Here is a 22,884-nt window from a genome sequence, read left to right as displayed (position 1 = left end):
AGCTGCTTTCCAGCATCTCGTCCCCAAGTCTGTATGTGCAGCCAGGGCTGCCGTGTCCCAGGTGCAAACTCCGGCACTTGCCCTTGTTGAACTTCATGTGATTGGTGATTGCCCAGTTCTCCAATTTGTCCATATCCCTCTGCAGGGCTTCTCTGCCCTTGAGAGTGTCAACAGCTCCTCCCAATTTTGTGTCATCAGCAAACTTACTAAGCAATCCCTCAAGTCCTGAGTCTAAATCATTTATGAAGACATTGAAGAGCACTGGCCCTAAGATGGATCTCTGTGGAACCTCACTGGTGAATGGTCGCCAGCCAAACATAACCCCATTTACTGGAACCCTTTGAGCCTGGCCCATCAGCCAACTTCTCACCCACTGCACTGTGTGTTTACCCAGCTGTGTGCTGGACATTTTGTCCAGGAGGATACTGTGAGAGACAGTATCAAAGGCTTTACTGAAATCCAAAAGATCACATTGACAGGCTTCCCTTGGTCAACTAGATGGGTAACCTTGTCTTAGACGGAAATTAAGTTTGTTAAGCAGTTTGTTAATATCTGTGCTCAGGATCACTCACTTAATATTCTTCATGTGTGACTAGAAAGCCTTAATCCGAGTTTACTATGGTCTCTACAGAGACAAAACCTACTCAAGACTTTCCCTGCAAAGATCCACACTGGCAAGAGCACACTCACATTTCTGGTGGTCTCAAAGGTCTAGGACTCCCTTCTTCTTCGTGGATGTCTTGACTTTTTCTGACCACATTAAAAAAAAATCCTCTCTTTTTTAACTCTATCCTGGTAGGTCTGAAGAATGTCTCTCTAGCTACTCCTCTTATTAGATTATTATATTAAATTATCTCAACTTAATTAAGAAATAAATGTTATGCAGTCACCCTATCTATCCTTGTGTTAATCTTCCTGCCTGTTCCTCTGTCTGCCAATGCATGCATCTCTAAGTTCCTTTTTTTAGTGGGGCAAAGTTAATTACTGTCCTTTCATTGAAGTAGAAGAGACAAATTAATGCCAATCTTGAGGAAAGGAAGCAAAATTTTTGTCCTTTTTATTTGGTAACAGTCAGATGAAAATGTTCATCTAACTTCTGATTTAGCTTAGGACTTCCATCTCTTCTGCAGGGAGGGTACGATGATAAGTTTTACAAGGTAATTTCAAACATGTCCTATAGGAAAGGTTAAGAAGGAAAACCCAGAAAATTTGCAGAAGGCCAAGCTTTATCAGTTTAACAGAGTAAATAACTCGCAATGCATTATATAATCTTTGGCCTGCTAATGGAAATTTGGCCTGTGTTTTATGCAACAGCAATACATGTCATGTGGACTGTTGTGTGCTATAGCAGTCTTTTTTTGGTGGTGGTAGATTTGATCATTTAAAATTTGTGGGCTATGTGAAAATTATTCTGCTTTCAAGTCTGTCTTTCCTTTGAAAAATGAAGGCATGAACAAGTATGCCAGGGATTCTAGTTAACAGAGTCTAACACCGATGTGAACAATTTCTTCTAACCTTAAAGGTTAACAGTTCTGTCTATATTTAGATGCTTGTGATATATTGCACAGGTTTTACACTCCCTCTCCTTGCTTCTGTATATAGATGTGTGGCACTAGTCTGTCCAGAAGCCAGACAGAATCATGTATCAAGTTCTGTATCATTTGAAAAGAAAACAGCAGAATAGTCATACATTGTAGTGTTTACCACACACCAGTACACTGTGGATCGATGGCACTTTGATTGAATCATATGTTCTTGCTCTCCTGTACAAAAGAAAACCCACAGCCGCTTTAGACTCATCTGCTTGCTTTTTGAGTACTCTCACCTTTTTCAGATTTCCTGGCCCAATGTGGATTAAAGATTATGCATCACACTGTGCAATTGCTTTTCTGTTCAAGTGAGTCTGGTGTGTGCTAAACTGCTTTGTGAAAGTTGTGGATATCTGTACTTTCAGTATCACATTTTCACTAAAATAATGATAATTTCTGGAATTGTTGCTCTTGAGCAAACAAGGAGCATTTGAAAAGTGAAGATGAAATCCTGAGTTGATTTCAGTGCATAAAATTAATACTTAGTAATACCTTCTCTAGAAGATAACAAGCTACAGTATTTTATCAGTGTTCTCCAATGAAATGCAGTCCAGCAAGAGATCAAGTAGAATGCTGTTTGAAAATTAGAGGAGGGTGGTAATGCTTTTTTATAGAAAAGAAAAAGGAAACCTCCTGGGCAGAAATCCCAGAAACATGTATCTGTTGCCTCTTAAAAGTGCATGAGCATTCAAGGGGTGACAAATAGGGGCACTGAACGGAAGAGCGAGAAAGTACCATCTCCAGTAGGGAAGCCCACAGGAAATGGTTAGAAAAAGGACCATCCTATTTTCCCAGTTTTGCCAATCTGCACTTTGACAGTTAAAAACTATATTGTAACAGTTGCCTTGGAATTTGAAGCACTGTTGGATATTTTGTGAATCTGTGTCATACATTGGGCATTCAGAGTGTTTGCCATTAACAGATACCTGTGATGCTATAAAGAGCTAGCTCTACTCTATCTGGCTTATTTACAGGTAGCAACAATTTAATTCTTTTGTTCTTGTCCAGTGCTGCTGCTACTTGTAAAACTTTTCATCTCCAGGATTCCGCCCCTTCATCATTGCAAATATGGGAATTAAACTAGATCAGTAAAAAAAAAAAGGGGGGGGGAGGGTGACATATCAATTTTAGATCTTTTCTGTGCAAAATTGGATTGCTTAGAAAACACACTCATTACTAAGAATTTGCTCAACTCTTCATTTGCTTTTTTTTTGCCGAAAGAACCTGAGTAACAGATAGAGTGGGTAGACGTGAGGAAGACTGGCAAATAATTTACTTGAAGCTTTGGGCTCTTCCATCTTTTCAGAAATCATTCAGATGACTAATAATGCAAGATTCCTTGTCTACAGAGCTGTGCCTCTTTCTAAGTGTCAAAACAGAACAGAAAATGGAGTAGCTATATGCAAACAGTAAAAATATTCTTTATAAAAGGGAAAAAATGATCAGATTTCACTGAGGAACAGGTAAGCCAGCTGTCACACAGCAGATAATACCATTTCACAAAATTTGAAGATAAAGAGCATAGTTTTTCTAGAAGTGAGGGAATGTACATATTCACACTATGCCAGTTTAACTGGAGAACAGGAGAGAAAAAGAGAAGATGGATGTGGCTTATCTTCTGCTGAAGCCTTTGTTTAGCTGTGCAACTCATTAAGCAATTCTGATCAGAAATGATAGTCTAGGGCATTTCCTGATATTTTCGTGACCCAATGAAAATGTGAAGAGATACTAAACCCAGCTGGTCATTACCTGCCTTATTAATGCTCTGGGCTGATTGACAATGTCTGTAATAATCTATTGGATTTGGGTTCATTGGACAATTAAAGCCTCCATATTTCTTCCACAGTGCCATGTTTCATCTGGTTGGGTGTGAGGATCAGGTTTAAATGCTTGCCAGCCAGGCTAGGACTGTGGTTTCACCTGACACAACACCTTATTCCAACCACTCCTGCCAAAATGCTGCTAAAAGTTCAGACTTCTTCCACAGAGTCTGTAAAAACCCATTTTTTATTACAACTAACAGGAATAAAAGAGATGGTAATGAAAACAGCTATGCAGATATTAAGCATTATGATAATTATGAATATTGGTGAAGTTCATTTCATTCTTACAGGCTCTCCAGTTGTACTTACTGCTTTTTTATTAGGTCTTGCAACACCTGCAAAAACATTACTGTCTTGTGGACAGTATATAAATTATAAGAATAATAAAATTCTATTTCTTCACTTTCAGAAATCCTTTTTCTGATTAGATTTTCATGGACTTGAAATCCATTGTTAAATATTCGTATTTTGTGCTTAAACTCAAATAACACTAAAATACACCAAAGCAACGGTAATTTCTGCTGAAAGCTGCAACTTGTAGCTAATCACAATAAATTCATTGCAGGAAAATACAGGGAAATTAAAAACAGAGTCATACTGGATTTTTGTCTTTGGAAAACTTCTTTTCATCTTGATTGCTGCCATATACTAGATATGATAACTAAAAATTCCAAGTTTTCCCTCTCTCCATTGTCCCCTGGAGAAGTCTGACTCCATATGCTCAGTGCTACAGGTGCTACTCTTAAGATCAACAGCCTTTCATCTTACTTGTATTTACAAGGCTCTATTTTTTGGAAACCATTTCAAGTGTCAGCTTTTGGTGCTGAAGCGAGGGAACCCCTCTTTTCCTTCTTCCCTTCTCCCTGCAGTGCGTCATCCCAGCACCTTGCCCATACGTCACCCCATGATGTGGTTGAGATTACCACAGCAACAGCACACACTCGGTCACACGCCCTATAGCTATAGAGGTGTGACTCAGTTTGAAAGTTTTACTAAGCTTTTGTTTGTCTGCAAGGCGCTGCCCAGCCATCTGCAGTTACCTGTCCAGTGCTCACAAACCTCCTGGTAAACCTCAGTGGGGTCACTTCTGGTATTTTCACCACCATTCTTTGGGATGAAATCTCTGCAGATCGGTCCTGAGTGGTCGGTCACCTGCCCAGAAATCAGCTGGTTCATCAGCCATCCCATAGACATGCCAGGCAGCTGGGCAATAACTAAGTTGATATTTACTTTTCAAACGATATGTAAAGCAGTGCTAGTGAGTAACTGGTCAAGAATAAAACTGGAGTTACCTACAGTGCATTGTAAAACCTGATTTTGTTTCTGTTACAGCAGTGAGATAAGTTTTCTGTAATACCTAACTTACAACTCTGCTCTTTTTTTCAGACATGGAGATGACTTGATTGTAACACCATTTGCTCAGGTAGGCACAATTTTGCAATATTTCTCACATGATCTTTCAATGTAGAGGCCAAACGCCAAGCCAGTTGTTTTCCTTTGTTAATATTATATAAGTTATGGTTGCTTGAAGTGGGAAAATAATATCTAAACAGAAAGTCGTAAACCTCCACTCTGTTATCTATACCTCTCTTTTTTAATGCTTTTTGATTATCTGAAAAGTTGAAGTGCAACAACACAATAAACACCTTCAACAGATGTCTTTTCAAATACTGTAGCAGACAGTCAGGAGGAAGACAAATCTGTGCTCTCTGTTATTCTCCTGCTCTTTATAATTACAGTTTCTCCTTTTGGACATCTTTTATGCATTCAATACAAGGTAATTTTTAGATGCAAGTTTTGCCCAGAATACTAATGTTCCTTTACAAAACCATCTCTACTTGTTTGTTTGTTTGTTTGTTCCATTCAGATTCTGTTGTGTAAAATATAATATCAACTCAAAATTCTATATAATTTAGATCAAAACTCCACAGTTTTTAGCAATAGAGCTATCTTGTTAGGTATGAAAAGTTAACATTGATATTTCTTGAACTCATGGTAGATTTTACTCTATAATAGATAGAAATGAAAATTAACTCAGTGTAATTACGGGGGGAAAAAGAAATCTAGAACTCATGTGTGATTGAAGGTGAATGAAAAGAAAAAGGGTGAGTCATACAGCAGTCTCAAAAAAGAAGGTGTCCAACCTCAGTCTGAATATGCAGATTGCTTTGGTCTAATGATCAGCTGTCAAAACTATATTAATTTAATAGGTTATTATAGATTTAGTTATATTTAAAATAGATACAGTGTTTATAAGACACTGGCTTATCAAATCTTTAATATGAAGAATACCTTCATCTTTTATTAGCAGATAAACTATTAAACCAGGGCCTTTTCTAAGAGTACTTTAAGATCTCTTAAATATACTTCAACAATAACGGAAGAGAAAAAATTACAGGAAAAGCAAGAGGAAAAATGAGTAAAACCACTTCTGGTTTTAGTTCCTCAGAAAACGTCAAAACTCTAACTCTGGAGGACAGAAAACATGGAAATTGCATGGTGGTCAAGCAATCCAATAATATTTACAATAGCTGATTTCATGTTCATTGTCATCTGAATTTTTATTACAAATTATGTCACATAAATAAGACAGGTTATAGTATGCCTAGAAAAACAGAAAATATTACACCCCATTTATGGATATTTTTTTCCTGGGAAAAAACATCCTATTTGTTTTAAGGGTGGTTTCATATTCTTGTTTGTGTTGATGGACATGCTTCAGAAATTAGAGCAGCGACAGTTTAATGTTATTGCTACTTGCACCAGGTTCCCTAACTGATTATTTGAGAGCTTTTAGTAATTCAGTGCAAACCCCTGTTAGCAGTGGTTTAAATCAACCTGTTTTAATTTGCATTGAACAGGAGAAAGAGCACTCACAAGGGTGAGTTATCACGTCACATTCCCTGACACCAGGGCAATTGAGATGCAGTTGAGAGAGTGTGCCTAATAGAGGGGAAGTGACATCTGATTAGACTCTTAGGAAAAACGTAACCATTATCGAAAAATGATTTGAACATGCAAAATCCCATCTCCCAGTGGGGCCTGCCTACAGACTGCATCTGCAGCCAAGCACAGGGCCCACCCCTCTGAGTTACATTAGCAGTGTAGGGCCTCACTCAGGACTTCACAAATTGGATCCCACATGACCGTACAATGTCTACACATCACACAGACCACCCTTGTAATGTCTTCCTAGAACAATGTTTCAGCATGTAGATGCATTTTGTGTTGCAAACAGCCAGAGTACCATTTTAATCCATTCAGGGCTTCCTGGTGGCAGTATATCATGGCATGAGGAGCACATGTTCCAGTTATTTCAAATTGTCTGTATTTTCTTCAATTGATCAGGAGGCTTGTTTCATCTGATCATGAGCCACTTCATGGTAATAGTTCCAATTTTAGAATTTCAGTTACTATTCAGCACATCACCATGGTAGTGTGGCTGCATTTTTTAACTGGAAGCAGGGTGGCATGCTGTGTCCCCCACATAGAATCTGACCCTAGGACAAGATAATTTACTATTTTTACCAAAATAGAATTTCGTAAGCTAAGATTTAAAAAAAATCTGTCACAAGGATATTATCAGTTGCACTTCCCTATATTGTCATATATAGCAAGTGCTGTAATTTAATTATTTGCAGAATTTCTCTTTTCAAAATAAAATAGTTTGAGTGATTTGAAGTATAAGGACCAATTCTGTAGTTATTTTTATCATCAAGAAGGTTTTAATTCACTTGCAAATTATTGTATATAACTTGATTTTGAAAACAGTATTATTTACTTAGGGATTAAACCTTAAGAGGTTTGCAGGTGACTGGTTGCTTTTTGCTTACAAATCTAACTGTAAAAACATTAAGCACAAGTGAAACCTCTGTGGACAGAGAAACTGTCACTTAAAGCAAATTGTAATGAAAAATTTAATTATTGTATGTACTTATACTATAATATTAATACATTTATACAATAAATTCAGTTATTTAGCTCCACTGTAGCAAATGTTTTTGTTGTCACATTTACATTCATTGCTATGTATGTGAGGATGCCTTGCACTTGCAGAAACTGTCAAAATATGTGTTTGTTTGCTAAAGCAGCTGGGATGCAGGGCAGATGCCTAACATTTCACCCCTGGAACTACAAAAGTTATCTCACCTGCCAGAAGAACAAATAGAAGGACATATAAATCAACCATTCAAGTCTCTATTTCCTGAAAAAGGAGAGATTAATAATTTCAGACAGTGGAAATATCTAGTCAATGTGCATAGTGATGGGCACGGTAGAGACACTCCCTTGCAGGTCTTCAGGGACCTGAGCATGGGTCCAGCAAGGCTCTTTAGCCTCCACTCATAATCATGTTGCCCTGAGCAACATGCAGCTCTGCACATTTCTTTCCCCTTCTCAACTCGGACCTCTGGAACCCAAATTCCCATTCCCACCTCTGTTTTCCCAAGGACAGGTTCACCAGGGAACCAGCCTACTTGGGGCTGAGAAACAACAATGGGCAACTCCTGCAAAGACACACCAGTGATTAGTGTTGCTGTCTTCTCCCATTGCCTGTTTGGTTCCAAATGACTCCTGGTTCCTCTCTGACATCAGGTGAACTGCCTCTCCCTACTCAGAGAGGTGCATCTTATTATCCTTCAATCCTACAAAACTTGTTGCATTTAACCAAATGCCTTCAGAAGAGAGTGCCTACACCACTTATAACAAGAAGACACTCTTCTACTGCCTCCATTAGCTCCTGTCTTGCCTGAAATCAAGTTCAGAAAAGTAGTAGTTAATTTATGTCATCTTTCCCAACGTGCAAAGCTTGTGAGAGCCAAAGACATTCTCCAGTTGCTCAGATTATACCTACCTCTTACTCTGGCCTTCTCCGCCACATCCCCAAATCAACTGCACCCCTTAAAGCACCCACTTTTATTTTTCCTGGCAGTCTAGACAATCTCATTCTCTTTGTTCTTTGAGGCTTGTGGGGGCTGAAGCACAAATGGAAAAATCTGTAATCATGTCTAATGCATGAAGTATTAGGCTTCAATGGGCTGTTATGTTCCAAACACAAATGCTTTTATGGTCATTTTAAAGAACTAAGTAGTATTCTGTGAAAAACTTTCCTCCTCTTCAAGTAAGTCTGCCTTTAAACAAATAATGACTTGTTTATGAGGAAAAAAAGAAAAAAGAAAAGAAATAAACTATTGCCCTTGTATTACAGACATGTTATTGTTAAATAATGGTCAAATACTTCAGACAAACCAACACTGGAAACCTTTTATGGTTGTTTTGCAATGTCCTTTCCTTTTTCTTTCAGTATAGTGGAGCAGAGATAAATCAGTCTCTCCTGTGCAGAAATTTAGACTGAAACCATTTTGTCTGTTCCAGGTGCTGGCCAGCCTGCGTACTGTACGGAATAACTTTGCTGCATTAACCAATTTACAAGATCGGGCACCCAGCAAGTGAGTGTCAATTTTTGGCCACTGGACTTTTCGCAGTGATAGTTTTTAAATGTAAACTAAGAAAAACAATTAGATGTTACAGATTTCATTCTGTGCCACCAAACCTGCATAAAACATGTGGATGAGTAATAAGTTTATTATACCTGATACAACAGCCCCCTTGCCTACTAACTGCTCTTGCATTGGTGTCCTTGCATAAACTTGGAGTGGTTTTGTGCAATTTATTTGGTTTTCAATAAATTAGTCATATGTCAAAGATCATTCAAAGATGACCATTCTGACAGAGTCTGAATCTTGCAAATGAATCAAAGTGAACAGACAGCTACACTCATTGTGAGCTGCTAGCGTGATCTGAACCTAGAACTCTGCCTAACTCATCTAAGATGACATCCCACTTATCCACAGTAGGTCATGATTATAAATATGATCTTTCTCCAATTGTGTTACTGCGTCACAGTTAACATTAACGTTAGTTACACTGGCAGATTTTGTAGTGCAGTAATTTCCTTCACCCAAAATGTGCAAATGTGCATCTCTAGAACTTAGAAGTAATTACCATTCCAAAGACAGCTGCCTACCATTGCATATGCAGTGCCAGTAAGATATATTTCCAGCCCCCTTGGTTGGAATATGCAAATCCTATGTGGCCCCTGCTCATAGTCGTCCACATATCCCTGCGCAGCTGTGTCAGTCCAGCAACTTCTAGCTTTCTTCAACAGGCAAAAACAGTCCACTGAACTGTTTGACCTGGAGATTGTTGTGAAAGGTATATGCAAAATAATGTGTGAAAAATAATTTAAAAAATCTTTCAGGTCAGAGATCATGGGAAGTGTAAGCCCTGTTAGCATAATGATAACTATGTGTATAAATCAAGCTTCGAGCTATGTATAAGCTCTAGGAATGATTCAGCAGGTTTTTAATAAACTTGTAAGTTCCTGAAATGTTCTCTTCTTGGAGTTCTCAGTCTGCAGAGAGGTCAGTCGTGAATTGCCTGCTACACTAGAAAGAAATATCTGTTCCAAATGAACTTTTTCTTTGGCAATGTCAGGGTATTCCAGTCCCAAATAATTTTCTGAGGAAATGTATTTTCTGTTATATTGTTCAAGGATTCAGTCATTTGTGAGTTTCTCAGGCCTATAACTTTTTTTTTTCCTTTTGAACAGGCGATCACCAATGTGTAACCAACCATCTATTAACAAAGCAACTATAACAGGTAAGAAGAACTAATATCACTAAAATTCCTCCATTAAACCATCAGAGGTTTCTAAATTTAATACTTATTTACAAAAAGTCTCACTGAAACATGCATTTTATAATAATAACCTTATATTGTTTCATATCCCTATATCTGTTTCATTAAATAAGATTTGAGTTGTGGTGACTCTAATTGGTGACTTTTGGTGTTGTATCATGTTAACTTTCTGATTTCTGTCTTACTGTACTGGTTTTAATTTAAGTTCTTTCCCATTTTTTTCCTTATATACCAGTGTGTGACCATGTCATGATTAACTTCATTAGTAACTCTTTGCAATGAAATGTAGTAGAAAGTCATTGAGTTCTGTAGCTATAGCGAGGTGAAGTCTTTGTGTTACAAGCCCTCAGGAAATGAGAAGAAATTTTCTGAACTGAATTTCTGGTTTAGGACAGTAAATTCTATACTATTTGTAGGTGTGTAAGAGAAAAATAATTCCTTCATAAAATACACTATTATTTCTAAAGAAACATTAACTTGAAAATAGGACTGGCATTGTAAGCTATATGAGTGCTTTTGAAAATTTTACTCTGTGGCATTTTAGTTATTATTATGGCAACTCAGTCTTTCATATCTTTATGGGAACATACTTTATTTGACCTCATATTTTTTAAGTCATTTTAATCCGTGTGTTCTCACACTGTGTAATTTTCCAAGTAGTTGCATTCTCTACGTTGTGTTGGCAGAATGAAAGAGCATTTGCTTTGCCTCTTGATTAAAGCATACAGACTCTTACTAAATAGACAATTTATCATTTAAACCAAAATCTTAATGTTTCCAGAATTCTCAAAACAGCTCTTTTCTTTTAATTGTATAATAGCTTTATAACTCAAGGAAGAAATGGTACTTCAGCAATTTTGAGGAGAGAAGTGTGGCTTTGCCATGATCAATACTTTGTGTCTTCAGGCTCTGGAATATGTTAACATTGGTAGTTTTTTTTTCATCTAGCCTCACACAATATCCATATTTCCCTCTAAAAGACCTAATCTTGTCAGTTCTGTACAATGTTATTTTCCTAGGAACTCATCTTGTAATCTCAGCATTTGTGTATAGGGTTCATCAGGAAATAGAGGGTTAAATATTTAAATCTATTCTATAAAGAGAAAAGCATCCTTCGTTACAAATGTTCTGCCATCATACTTGAATTCATGGTAGTTAAATAAATAGGAAGGGAAGGCAGATAAATACTCAGATCAATTATAATCATAATCCTTTGTAAATGTGTTCATTTAAGGGATAATTTTGGGTGATGTTTTAAAATTACTCTCCATGAGACAATTCTGTTATTGGTAGACGTTACACCCATTTTTTAATCATGGGATTTTTCTCATACAATGAAGTCATCCAGAAGTCCATTATCTTACCTGGAGATGGAGATACTGGAAAATAGGGCTGTTTCTTTGGTTCCAAGGGACTAGCTTTAGAAAGCTTATAGCACAGTAAAATCTCTGACAGTAAAAGAAAAGGTGATATCCAGAAGAGAAGCTATTCATGCATGTGAGCACACAGTGATCCTACCTTAAATTCTCTCCCACCGTTGTTTGCCTGCGGTCAGCTGCTTTTCTCCAGCAGGAGAAGCAGATCCTCAGACAGTAGGACCCAAGACACACTCTGCTGCAAGACACTGTTGCTCTTTTTAAATTCTCCCCAATCTGAAGTTTTCCAATCAGTTAATCCTTAAAGTGCACTCTACACATCAGAAGCAATAAATCATCTGAAGTTCTAAAATTTAGAAGTAAGGATGTGCAGTCAGTGCTGCAAGTAATCTGGAAAATGCTTCTGTGCCAAGAAATTCAAAGGAAGCAAGAGAAGGCAAAGAATAGTAAGGATAGTTTAATCTAATTTAGTTTAATCTGATTTCTCAGAGCTGCTGCTGGAGTTGCTGTGCCCAAATTATGTGTTGAATTGGGTGAGATGGGTCCTGCATGCACTGGATGTAAGTGGCTAAAACATTTTAATGATACAGGAAAGATATTAAGCCACTATAAAGCATGAAAATGGCTACAATTCATTTTGACTGTTGAACGGAGACTGAGACTGGATACTATTTTGTCTGAACAGGTTTTCCTGTTCTTAGTCAGAGACTATTTTTGATATTTCCATAGCAATGAATTTCATCACATAAGCACAGAACTATGCATAGGTGCTTTCTTGGGGCATATAAAATCCTAGTAAAACATGTTGCACTACAGTACTATGCCAAAAAGGAATATACGTTACAAACACTTTTCTTAACCTACACAAAAAGACCTGAAAACCCTTTCAGATGCTACTAAGCTTTTTGAATTCTTCTGGGGAATGTTCGAAGTGTAGTTTGTGCAGATCCTTCCTGCTGAGAAATCCTACTGGTGATGCTATTCTATGAGGTTGTGTTCTGGAGTATCCAGAGCAACACAGCAGACAGGTAGAACCCCATCACCTCATCAAGATGGCACAGCTGACTATCTCAGTGAGACCTGATCACCACTGTAACAAACTAGCTGACTGGAAGACACAGTGTCACTAAACTATGTCAATCCTAAACCAGAAACAGACACTTAAGATGGAGAGTTTATGTTGCTAAGCTTCTTAGAAGTGTCTTCAGTAAGACTAACTGTGGAAAGACATGGTCACAGAAAGCAAAAGTGTAGCAAAAAGGAACAACTGCACAAGACATGGGGAAAAAGGCAAGGGAAAGATAAAAAGGGACTTGGTAAAGCCAAGTGACTAAAATAGCAAGAGCAAAATTCTTCCATTTACTATTTTAAGAATTCACCCTGAGGCATAAATGTGGGAGAAAATACATTAGCAAAAAAGTAAGAAACTGTGGAATTGAGAAGTGAAGCAGCACAGGAATCAAAAGTTCAAATTCTTAGAAGTAACAGCAATCATGGTAGCCTTAAAATTTGCAGTGATTTTTCAATGTGAATATGTGGAAGGTGATTATCAAAATATGGTTTGTTTCACTCAATATATCCACATGAAACCCTTTTGGAAACTGTGTTGAAAGAAGCTAATAAATATCAATGGCATACTTGATTTCAGTACCATCGAAGTATGCTACAGCATACTGTGTGTTCCTCTTGCAGACAAATTAGGGGGTAGGAGGTGGGAGCTTTACATGTAACAATAGACTTCTTAGATGGCACTTTTCTTACTTGCTTTAGACGTCTGGGATGTAGATACCTATTTTGTCAAGAGTCTTTACAGTACTCTTATAGTCGGTGTGAATAAGCAGACATACAAACTGACTTATGTTAGATGTGTTCTTTATAGGAATATCAATGGCTTCCTAAAGGTGAAATCTCCCCCCTAGGACTGAAGACCAGCCTGGGGATAACTCCCTGTTTGCTGTTCAGTGCTTCCATGTGTTGTGTTCTGTGCTTCAACCAGAAGAGGGGTTCCTCTCACTATGAATCAGATTTTCCAGGCAGTGATATGAATGGTGTTTCATTCAAAGTTGATAGTAATTCTTTTAACACAACTAATGAATTATACGTAATGTTTCATAAAACAAACAAACAAACAAACAAACCACACCTAGCTGTGACTCAAGGATTGAGCTTGCAATTTTTAATTTTTCACTGACAAAAAAGTAAAAGAGTGTTGTGGCTTATCCCCAGCAGGCAACTAAGCACCACACAGCTGATCGCTCACTTCCCCATCCCCATGTTTCCCTTTCCCCCAGTGGGATGGGGGAGAGAATCAGAAAGGGAAAAGTGAGAAAACTCGTGGCTTGAGATAAAGGCAGTTTAACAGATAAAGTAAAAGCCGCACATGCAAGTAAAGAAAAATAAGGAATTCATTCACTACTTCCCATGGGCAGGCAGGTGTTCAGCCGTGTCCAGGAAAGCAGGGCTTCATCATGTGTAGTGGTTACTCGGGAAGACAAACACCATCACTCCGAACAACCCTCTTTCCTTCTTCTTCTCCTAGCTTTACATACTGAGCATGATGTCATATGGTATGGAATATTCCTTCGGTCAGTTGGGATCAACCATCCCTGCTGTGTCTCCTCCCAGCCTTCTGTGTACTCCCTGTCTGCTCCTTGGGAGGCCAGTATGAGAAGCTGAAAAGTCTTTAACTGCTTAGGAACAACTAAAACACCAGTGTGTTATTAACAGTCTTCTCATACTAAATCCAAAACACAGGACTATACCAACTACTAGGCAGAAAATTATCCCAGCTGAAACCAGGACAGTAAGCATTAGATATCTTTTGGTTGCTTCAGTTCCAGTATCTGCATTTCTAAATCAGAATAATTTGAATTAGGAAGGAACCATATAAGGTCTTTCTTGAAATGTGTCAGATTTAAAACAGATAGAAGATCTCACAATTTCTCTGTCCACTAATAATTTGCAAACTCAATCTGGCAGCTGCTTTTATGTACAAAGATTCTGCATGCAGAAGGAAGTAAGTTCTGAAAGGAGGTTGTAGCATGGAGGATGTTGGTCTCTTCTCCCAGGTAACAAGTGATAAGACAAGAGGAAATGGCCTCAAGTTGCGCCAGGGGAAGTTTAGATTGGATATTAGAAAAAAATTCTTCACGGAAGGGGTTGTCAGGCATTGGAACAGGCTGCCCAGGGAAGTAGTTGAGTCACCAGCCCTGGAGGTTTAGATGAAATTCTTAGGGACATGGTTTAGTGCTAGAGTTAAGTTAGGTTATGGTTGGACTCAATGATCCTGAGGATCTCTTCCAAACAGAATGATTCTATGATTCTAAGTTTGTCCAAAAGACTGAATTTCTGAGCCTCAGAATACTGTCATGACGAGACATAGGGTGTGATTCACATATATACACATACTCGATAGACATAATACCTAATTCATAGTAGTAGCTTTAAAGTGGATTTAACTGTAGTTTGCATAAGTGGCCTTTTATATTACAAATGCAGTGCCAAAGGACCTGTAAGTGAAAACTTGTATATGTAACAAAAAAGGCATTGAATTTAACCATAAAGTAAATCATAATTGCAAAACTTCACTTTTTAGAAGCTCTTTACACTTTACAATTTTCCATCAAAAACTAACACAAACCTATTCAATCAGACAGAGGAAAATATATGGAACTGTTCAATAACAAGCTACATTTTACATGATTTATTAAAATGTATGAAGTCTGTGGCTTAATGTCAGGAAAACCCCTTCAGATTTTGTCACGTATACAAAAAACGTGGCAAGAGAGAAAAAAATTATTGGCAAAGATTCTGAGGTCGTAAATCTAACTGAATTAATTTTCTAGTCCATGTTTTCATTGCATCTTATTGGGCCTGACTTATATTCTTTACATTCATGGCTCAGCATCTTAAATCCAGCAGAAATCAATACCCTGCTAATTAAATGGAATTTCTTGCATATTTTTCATGGTCTTTGTCCAGCACCTTTCACAATCTGTTTTGATTAGCTTTGGGTTTCCCAGTTAAGTTGTGTTTGTGAAATGGGACTTATCAGTCTTTCGCTAGAGATTTCATTTTATTACATTTAAAATATAATCAATCATTATTTAATAAATAAATATTAATTAATTAAATATTAGCCTCCTGTCTTTCAGTATGATAAACAAATATCACTGTAGTAAGCTAAACATCTATATTCATACAGACAAAAGTCCTTCTAAATACAAGCAGCTGGACATAACAAGAAGAACCAAAGGTTACAGATGGAAACCAGTAGGTCACATGGCATTGGAATAATAGATTATTTGAAGTGTGTATATCTCTATGTAAGTGTATGTCTCACTCATACCGGTTCTGTAACAGAAAGATTTTTTTGAATAACAGGATGGAATTAAAATAGAATAAATACTTGTTCAGTAAGAAGTAACATTCTTGATATGCTTTAAACTGTTCAAAAGTCCAGAAGGCAAAGTGTTACATGCCCTGCTGACTCTTCCAGGGCCTAACCAGATTGTACAGTGTACCACTGCATGGAGATGTCCTCAAAAATCCAGATGCCTTTTATTCTTTCCTGTGTCTGGGATTTTGACAGAGTGCAGCAGGGGATAAAGTAAACATGAGTACATGAGTGAACAAAAAAACCAAAAATGGTTTGATATCCAGGTGGAGACCAGAACGAGTGGTGTCCCTCAGGGATCCTTATTGGGACCAGTATTATTTAACGTTTTTGTCAGTGACATGGACAGTGGGATTGAGTGCACTCTCAGTCAGTTCACTGACGGCACCAGCCTGTATGCTGTGGTTGATATGTTAGAGGGAAGGGACGTCATCCAGAGGGACCCTGATGGACTTGAGAGTTGGGCCTATGCGAAAATTGTGAAGGCCAAGCGTAAGGTCCTGCACCTGTGTCAGGGCAATCGCAAACACGGATGTAGGCTGGGCCATGAGTGTAATGAGAGCAGCCTTGAGAAGGTCTTGCAGGTATTGGTGGATGAAAAACTGAATATGAGCCAGGAATGTGCAGTCACAGCCCAGAAAGTCAATTGCATCCTGGATTGCACCAAAAGGAGCATGACCAGCAGGTCAAGGGAGGTGATTCTGCCCCTCTATTCTGCCTGGTGAGGCCCCACCTGGAGTACTGTGTCCAGCTCTGGAGCCCTCAGACCAGGAAAGACATGGACCTGGTGGAGAGGGGCCAGAGGAGGCCACAAAAATGATCAGAGGGATGGAACACCTCTCCTGTGAGGACAGGATTAGTTGGGGTTGCTCAGCCTGGAGAGACCTTATAGTGACCTTTTGGTACCTAATGCGTGCCTACAGGAAAGATGGGGAGGGACTCTTTATCAGGGAGTGTAGCGATAGGACGAGGGTTGTCTGTTTTAAACTGAAAGAGGGTTGATTTACGTTAGATATTAGGAAGAAACTCGCTACTGTGAGAGTGGTGAGACACTGGAACAGGTTGCCCAGAGAGGTTGTGGATGCCCCATCCCTGAAAGTGTTCAAGGCAAGGTTAAATGAGGCTTTAAGCAACCTGGTCTAGCCAAAGGTTTCCCTCCCCATGGCAGGGGGTTGAACTAGAAGACGTTTAAGGCCTCTGCCAACTCAAACCATTCTATGTTCTATGAATTCAGATAGCAGATAAAAAGAAATATTTATATTGTGTAATCCAGAGCAAATACAGATTTAGCTTCCCGTAAAGTCCCTCTAGCTGGTCAGTGTAGTTCAGTAACCAATTAGCAGTGCAGATATCCTTTATTTTAGGTAGTTTCAGCTATTCTGTTTGCAAAACAAGCTCACAATTTTCCAACAAATGTCCTGAATAAAGGATTGACAATCATCAGTTTCAGTGGAGTTGAACCAAGCACCTATCACTACTGTATAAAGTACTTTAAAGAGGCCTGTATATTGTTTTTTTAAATGAGCAATAATATTTTTCCTGAATAAAACAGATTTGAAAAATAGCTATATTTACATCAGCTACTCTTTTTAGTTAAACACTGAAGGCCTTACCTAGGTCCTGACAGCTAAAAGGAGAGTTATCTCATTTACAACCTTCTGACCCACAATCAAAACAAAGTCATATTGCTTTGTGAGATACAGGGCACAAACTGCATTCAGACTGAAATTCATTCAGCCCGTAGTAAACAACATGTGCAGTGAACAGGCAGAGAATCTGAGAGGCAGGAGTCTTTTCTCCACCCAGCCTTTCACAGTCACTTTGCCAATTTCAGAGTTAAAGCAGCAGTTTCTTTCCTTGCACATAAGAGTTTGTGGGCATTTGATATTCACAAATGGAGGCCATATTTGCTAATATTAGATGAAAAAACTAGCTCTCTGTGTCACAGTTTGTGCAGCACAGTCATGTGCTATAATGAAAAAATACCTGCTTACAATAGGTAATTTGAAAAAATAGCTACTAAATTGTTCTTCCCTTTTGAAGGGAATAGCATTTGTGCCCTCAGTTCAGCCCCCTTCCTTGGTTTAGGCAAAAGGTTGTTATTGACAGGATACATGTGTTAAGCCTTACTGAATGCTTTCTCCATCTTGATTTGTAGACCTTTAATTAACATTGCAAAAATTTTCTAACTGAATTAGAGATTCCAAGTGAAATATTTATCTAGTGCTCCTTTAAGTTTGGTGTGTTTGTTAAACAGTGATTAACTTTCTCAATGCAGAACAGCAGGAGGAGGATTGACATGGTTTTGGACAACATAATCTGTTCATGTATCTTCTCATATTTAGGAAGTGAGTAAAGCCAGGGTACAAAATAGAATACTCTCTACATTTGACTACTGCATAGTACCGTATAAAAGTCTGAAAAATTCAGGCTTTCTATACAATGAAACTATGACAAACGTAAGAGTTTTCAGGATTGCCTAGGATGTTTAAACAATTACTTGCCCTGACTATACCAATTGCAAAACGGTGGTTTATGTTATGTCATTTAAAAATGTTAATTACCATGGATCATGAAAAGATGCATTTTGCTCAGTATTATGTGTACCTTGTGGTTTGCATTTCAGGACTGATACCTGACAGTCGAATAGGTAAGCTCTCATAAACCAGCAAGTTAGTTAAACAGAGAAGTACATTCATAGTTAAAAACATTCATGGAAAAAATATTCATGTAATTGAAACTAACCATCTGAATCAACAATTAGGAAATAGCTGTAGTTGTTTTGCTGTGTGTAGACTACAACACTTGGCCCTTACATATGATTTTTAATTTCTTAACAGTCTATTTTCTATGTAAATTTGGTTAGGTTATCAAAGTGCATAGAGACTAAAAGGCAGCTTAGGGCTGACCTCTGCATATAAAGTACATCCAGCACTTCAGATTACTTTTCCTTAGGACTGCAGTGTAGTACAGCCTTGATTTCAAAATAGACTCACACATTTTGAAATTAGAATAGTGATCAGTCTAAAAACAAAACAGGAGAGGCATCATCAGTCTCCACATTGATTACCTGATATGCAGCCCAACATTGATCTGCTCTTCTTATCTTTAAATTGGTCTCACATTATGCTGCTTCCGTGAAAGTTCCTACATTACCATTTCACCCGACTGTCTGTTTTACTGGAAAGACAGACAGGATTTCAAGATTTGTGTTCTTCCTCTTCTCCTTTCAGCCAAGCTGTGTCACTTACCATCACTGTTAGTCGAGAACTGTACATGACCGCAGGCAGCATTTACTGAATCAATAAGAACAGCAAAAAACTGAAAAGAGTGAAAGGTGATTTGGTTCGTAGGATTGAGATGAGAAGAATCAGAAAGAAAAATAGGACTCTTCTCTATGACATTTTTCTCATTCCTGTTATGAATGCAGCCCATTGACTGATGAATATGGAAAAAAAAAAATGGACATATGTGGCTTCTGGTACGACCATGGGATGCGGTTTACGTGCACCTTCATTTCACACCTCATCCAGCCTCTGACATCTCTGATCAGTGGTACATTATCTTTTGTCTAACTGAAAAGACAGATTTGAAAGTAGATCTCTTTTCCATTAACAGGTTGCTGAGAAACTTGTCCATTAAAGCCTATTCATTTTCCTGAGTATCCATTTAAAAATTAAGGGCTACACTGAGATCACCCATTAAAGTGCCTAAGTTCTGCTTTTATGATGTGCAGACTCCCAAGTATGGAGCCTGAACAAAGCAGTGAATCAGAGTGGACAGCAGCCAGGGTCACACAACCCTGGAGACAAGCAAGAATAACAGCTCTTCTCCTGTGTACTAGGAAGTTCTGCAAGTGTCTCCACATATAGTCTTTTGTCCATGCTCAGATGAAATGAATAAATGACCCTAGGAGTAGTTTAGGACATGCCCCTGCACAACATCTTCTCTAGAAGTGACCTCATTACCAGACAACAGGGACAGCCTCCGATTTGCTCATTGTCTCTCTGACCTCATGCATTTTGCATTACATTCTGCAACGTGACTCATCTTCAGCTCAAAAGAGTAATTCCAGGTCTGACAGCAGGAAAATCAACTTGTACCTAGCACACTTTCTCCGCAACTGGGATCAAAACACTCAAGGATCAGAAGTGCCTAAAACTCGGGCTTCAGCTCTCAGGCCAGGAGTTCACATAGAAAGACCATTTTTTCCTATGTTAGGCAACTCACCTCAGTGAGTCGCCCTAACCCCCTGACTGTCTAGGCAAGACCCTGAGAGTCACCCAGTAGACATTACTTCAGTGTTACTGTTCATAAAAAGGGCATCAGACGTGAACAGCCTAATGTAGTCCTAAATATTGTAAAGTGTTTCCTAGCAGAAACCTGCCAGGGAAGAGTTGCAACAAGGAATTTACCAGACTTGCTTCTGGGACTTCAGGGGAAATGACAAGAGACACTCAAGGAGACAGTAGTTCTAACTGGAGAGCTTTCACTTGAAATGTTAAAAACATTGGCGTATGACTTTTTAAAAATTTCTTAACCAAATACAAGCCATAGTACTCAGACAGGTTTGCACAACTCTATGACTCTTGCTTTCTGTTAACAGAATTGAAAATTTTGTGGTTTTTATCATAGTCCTTAATCCACTCAGTTAAGAAGATTCTGCTTGATCTTGTGTAGGAGCAGACATTTTTGTACCAGGAATGTCTTGATGTTATCCCCATTATGATGATATTCTGAATTAATGGAGCAGCTGTGGCCACATGCATAAAGTTTTAGTTGATACTAAATATTAAAAATTATTCCCAAATATTTACATTAAAATACTAGTAGCAAGTTGTCAATCTAATTCATTATCCTTTCCCTGTGCAGCATTGTAAATTAACTCCTGCAACTAATGTTTATCTTATAAAAGTGTAAATTAGATATGAAGTTAAACTAATTATAAGCCAGATTAAAACATAAATGACAGTCAATAAATTAAGGTAGTATTTAAATCATATCATAATATGATAAAAATAAAAGGTTTATTTCCTTAATAATAATGAACAGGGTAGTATTACATCTGAGTGGGTGAATTTTGCTACTAGAGAACTTATTACTATGCTAAAGAAACAGGAAATACCTCAGGAATGTATTACGGAAGTGATTACTTTAAAAATTCCCCTCATATTAACTAAGCCATATGCTAGTGGCTTCTTTAGTGGTCATACTGTAGGAACTATTGACTAATTAGTCTTTATTGAAGGACTGTAAAGATTGCTAGAAGAAAAAGCCCATGAAGAAGTAAGTGCTGTCAGATTAAAGCTGGTTCAGCTATATCTGCTCATGCTATGATCACATCCATGGCTACAGTGCCAACATAGCTTTAAACAAAACATACTGCATGTGTAAAGTCCAAACTAGCCAAATTCTGGTTACACATGGTTGCCTCTAACAGTTCTCAAACTCAGCTCTATGTTGTGTTCCTAGAGGGTGGACTGTTACCAGATGGCAGTCAGGTTCATTAAAAAAGGCTTTTAGTCTACGTAATTGGCATAGTAAAATAAAGTTTGAACTGTTTCATAGAAAAGATAGCTCCCCATGTCTAATCAGTCATTTAACATGTTGTTTAGCAGAGGAAGACAATTCAGGAGACAGTGTTCTTCAACTTGTCTCCATATGGTCTGTTCTGTTAGATGAGGCTGGAAACAGGAAATGTTCTTAAAAGGCTGGGGGCAGGGGCAGCGGTTCTGCTAAGTGTATTTTTCTGTAAAGGCTTTCTCCATGAAGATAATGTTATTCATGATACTTACATGGCCACTATATCTATCTGTCCATATTTTAAGACTGCAATTTCCAGTTCTTGCTATTTCAGAAACTCCTGTAATGCAAAAAGATGGCTTCAGTGTTACTAATACTTTGGAAATGTGTAGCTGAGAGTAAATGTCAGGCTCTCCTCTGATCTGGAAATGTTAGCACAACCAACTGTAGTCCATCACGACTGTAAATGGGAATGGAATTTCTAGGCTACTCATTGGGCAAAGAGTGTGAATCAGTGACTGTAATTGTGCATGTGTCTGCTAGTTGGATGTGTCAAAAATATCCAGCTAAAAAATTACATTTGAGGAAATATGCCTCATCTGGCTACTAATCGTAGGGGGGAAAAAAAAGGAAAAAAAAATGGCTTCTAACTTTAAGTTTGCTTGACTTTTACTTTTTAATACATTCATATATTCATATCCCAGCCTGGTACAGTATATATAGTAACTTTGTATATGTAGGTATCTGCCAGGTCAGTAATGTTCTAATAACTTCATACTGGATTCAGAAAAACATTATAAGTCTATTTTTTTTAAATACACGAATAAGAAAAGTCAATTTTATAATCTTTTCAGATGGTCTCAGTATACCTTTATAAATGTCACAGTCATAGGGATTTTATTTACTCTTGCAAGCGCAGAGACAAAACACTTCATATGGTGTAAAACTTCTTTTCTGGCAAGCTTTGCTGTTATATTGATGATCTTAAATGGAATCTAATCCTAGACAAATAGAATTCTTATCCCATTTAAAACAGTTACACAATCAGACTTGTTTGTTATAAGCTTCGATTCAGAGATCACGATAACCTTTTGATTTCATTCAAAATCTATACACAAAGAGCAAAATATTGTTTTCCTGTTGTCAGAGACTCTGAATTCATCATAGGCTATAGCGATGGACTTTCGGTGTAAAATTTCCCATTCAAAGCTGCCAGTTCTAGTGTATCTTAAAATTATTGCATTCAATATAAACACAATTCAGGCATTTTTTTTTTTCTGGGATTCTGTTGCTGGCCAGTATGCATGAAGCCTAACCATTTTTTTCAAGTGTATTTTAATGAGTAGAAAGCTGGGTTCCATTTCAGTCACATCTCATTTGCTGTTCTTGGTTTGACTGTCCAGTCTGGATTTGAAACAGCCACCTCAGCAAACAGGATTTGATTATGCCTTTTCAGGCCTGGCCTAGATTTGACTTAA

At 37.9% G+C, this 22,884-nt stretch overlaps 1 protein-coding gene across 2 annotated transcripts in view; it reads left to right on the top strand.

Moving 5' to 3' along the window:
• PDE4D (phosphodiesterase 4D) overlaps positions 1 to 22,884 on the top strand; it is a 351,064-nt gene that overhangs the window by 247,160 nt on the left and 81,020 nt on the right. For both annotated transcript variants that reach the window (XM_065655406.1, XM_065655407.1), the window contains exons 3-5: positions 4,799 to 4,835; positions 8,786 to 8,859; positions 10,023 to 10,072. In XM_065655406.1, the coding sequence (XP_065511478.1) occupies positions 4,799 to 4,835; positions 8,786 to 8,859; positions 10,023 to 10,072 (161 nt within the window). The remainder of the gene's footprint in view (positions 1 to 4,798; positions 4,836 to 8,785; positions 8,860 to 10,022; positions 10,073 to 22,884) is intronic.

The sequence above is a fragment of the Caloenas nicobarica genome, chromosome Z, assembly GCF_036013445.1.
Source record: "Caloenas nicobarica isolate bCalNic1 chromosome Z, bCalNic1.hap1, whole genome shotgun sequence".
NCBI classification, from domain to species: domain Eukaryota; kingdom Metazoa; phylum Chordata; class Aves; order Columbiformes; family Columbidae; genus Caloenas; species Caloenas nicobarica.
Note: the sequence above shows the minus strand (reverse complement) of the source record. Positions and strands in the feature narration are given on the sequence as shown.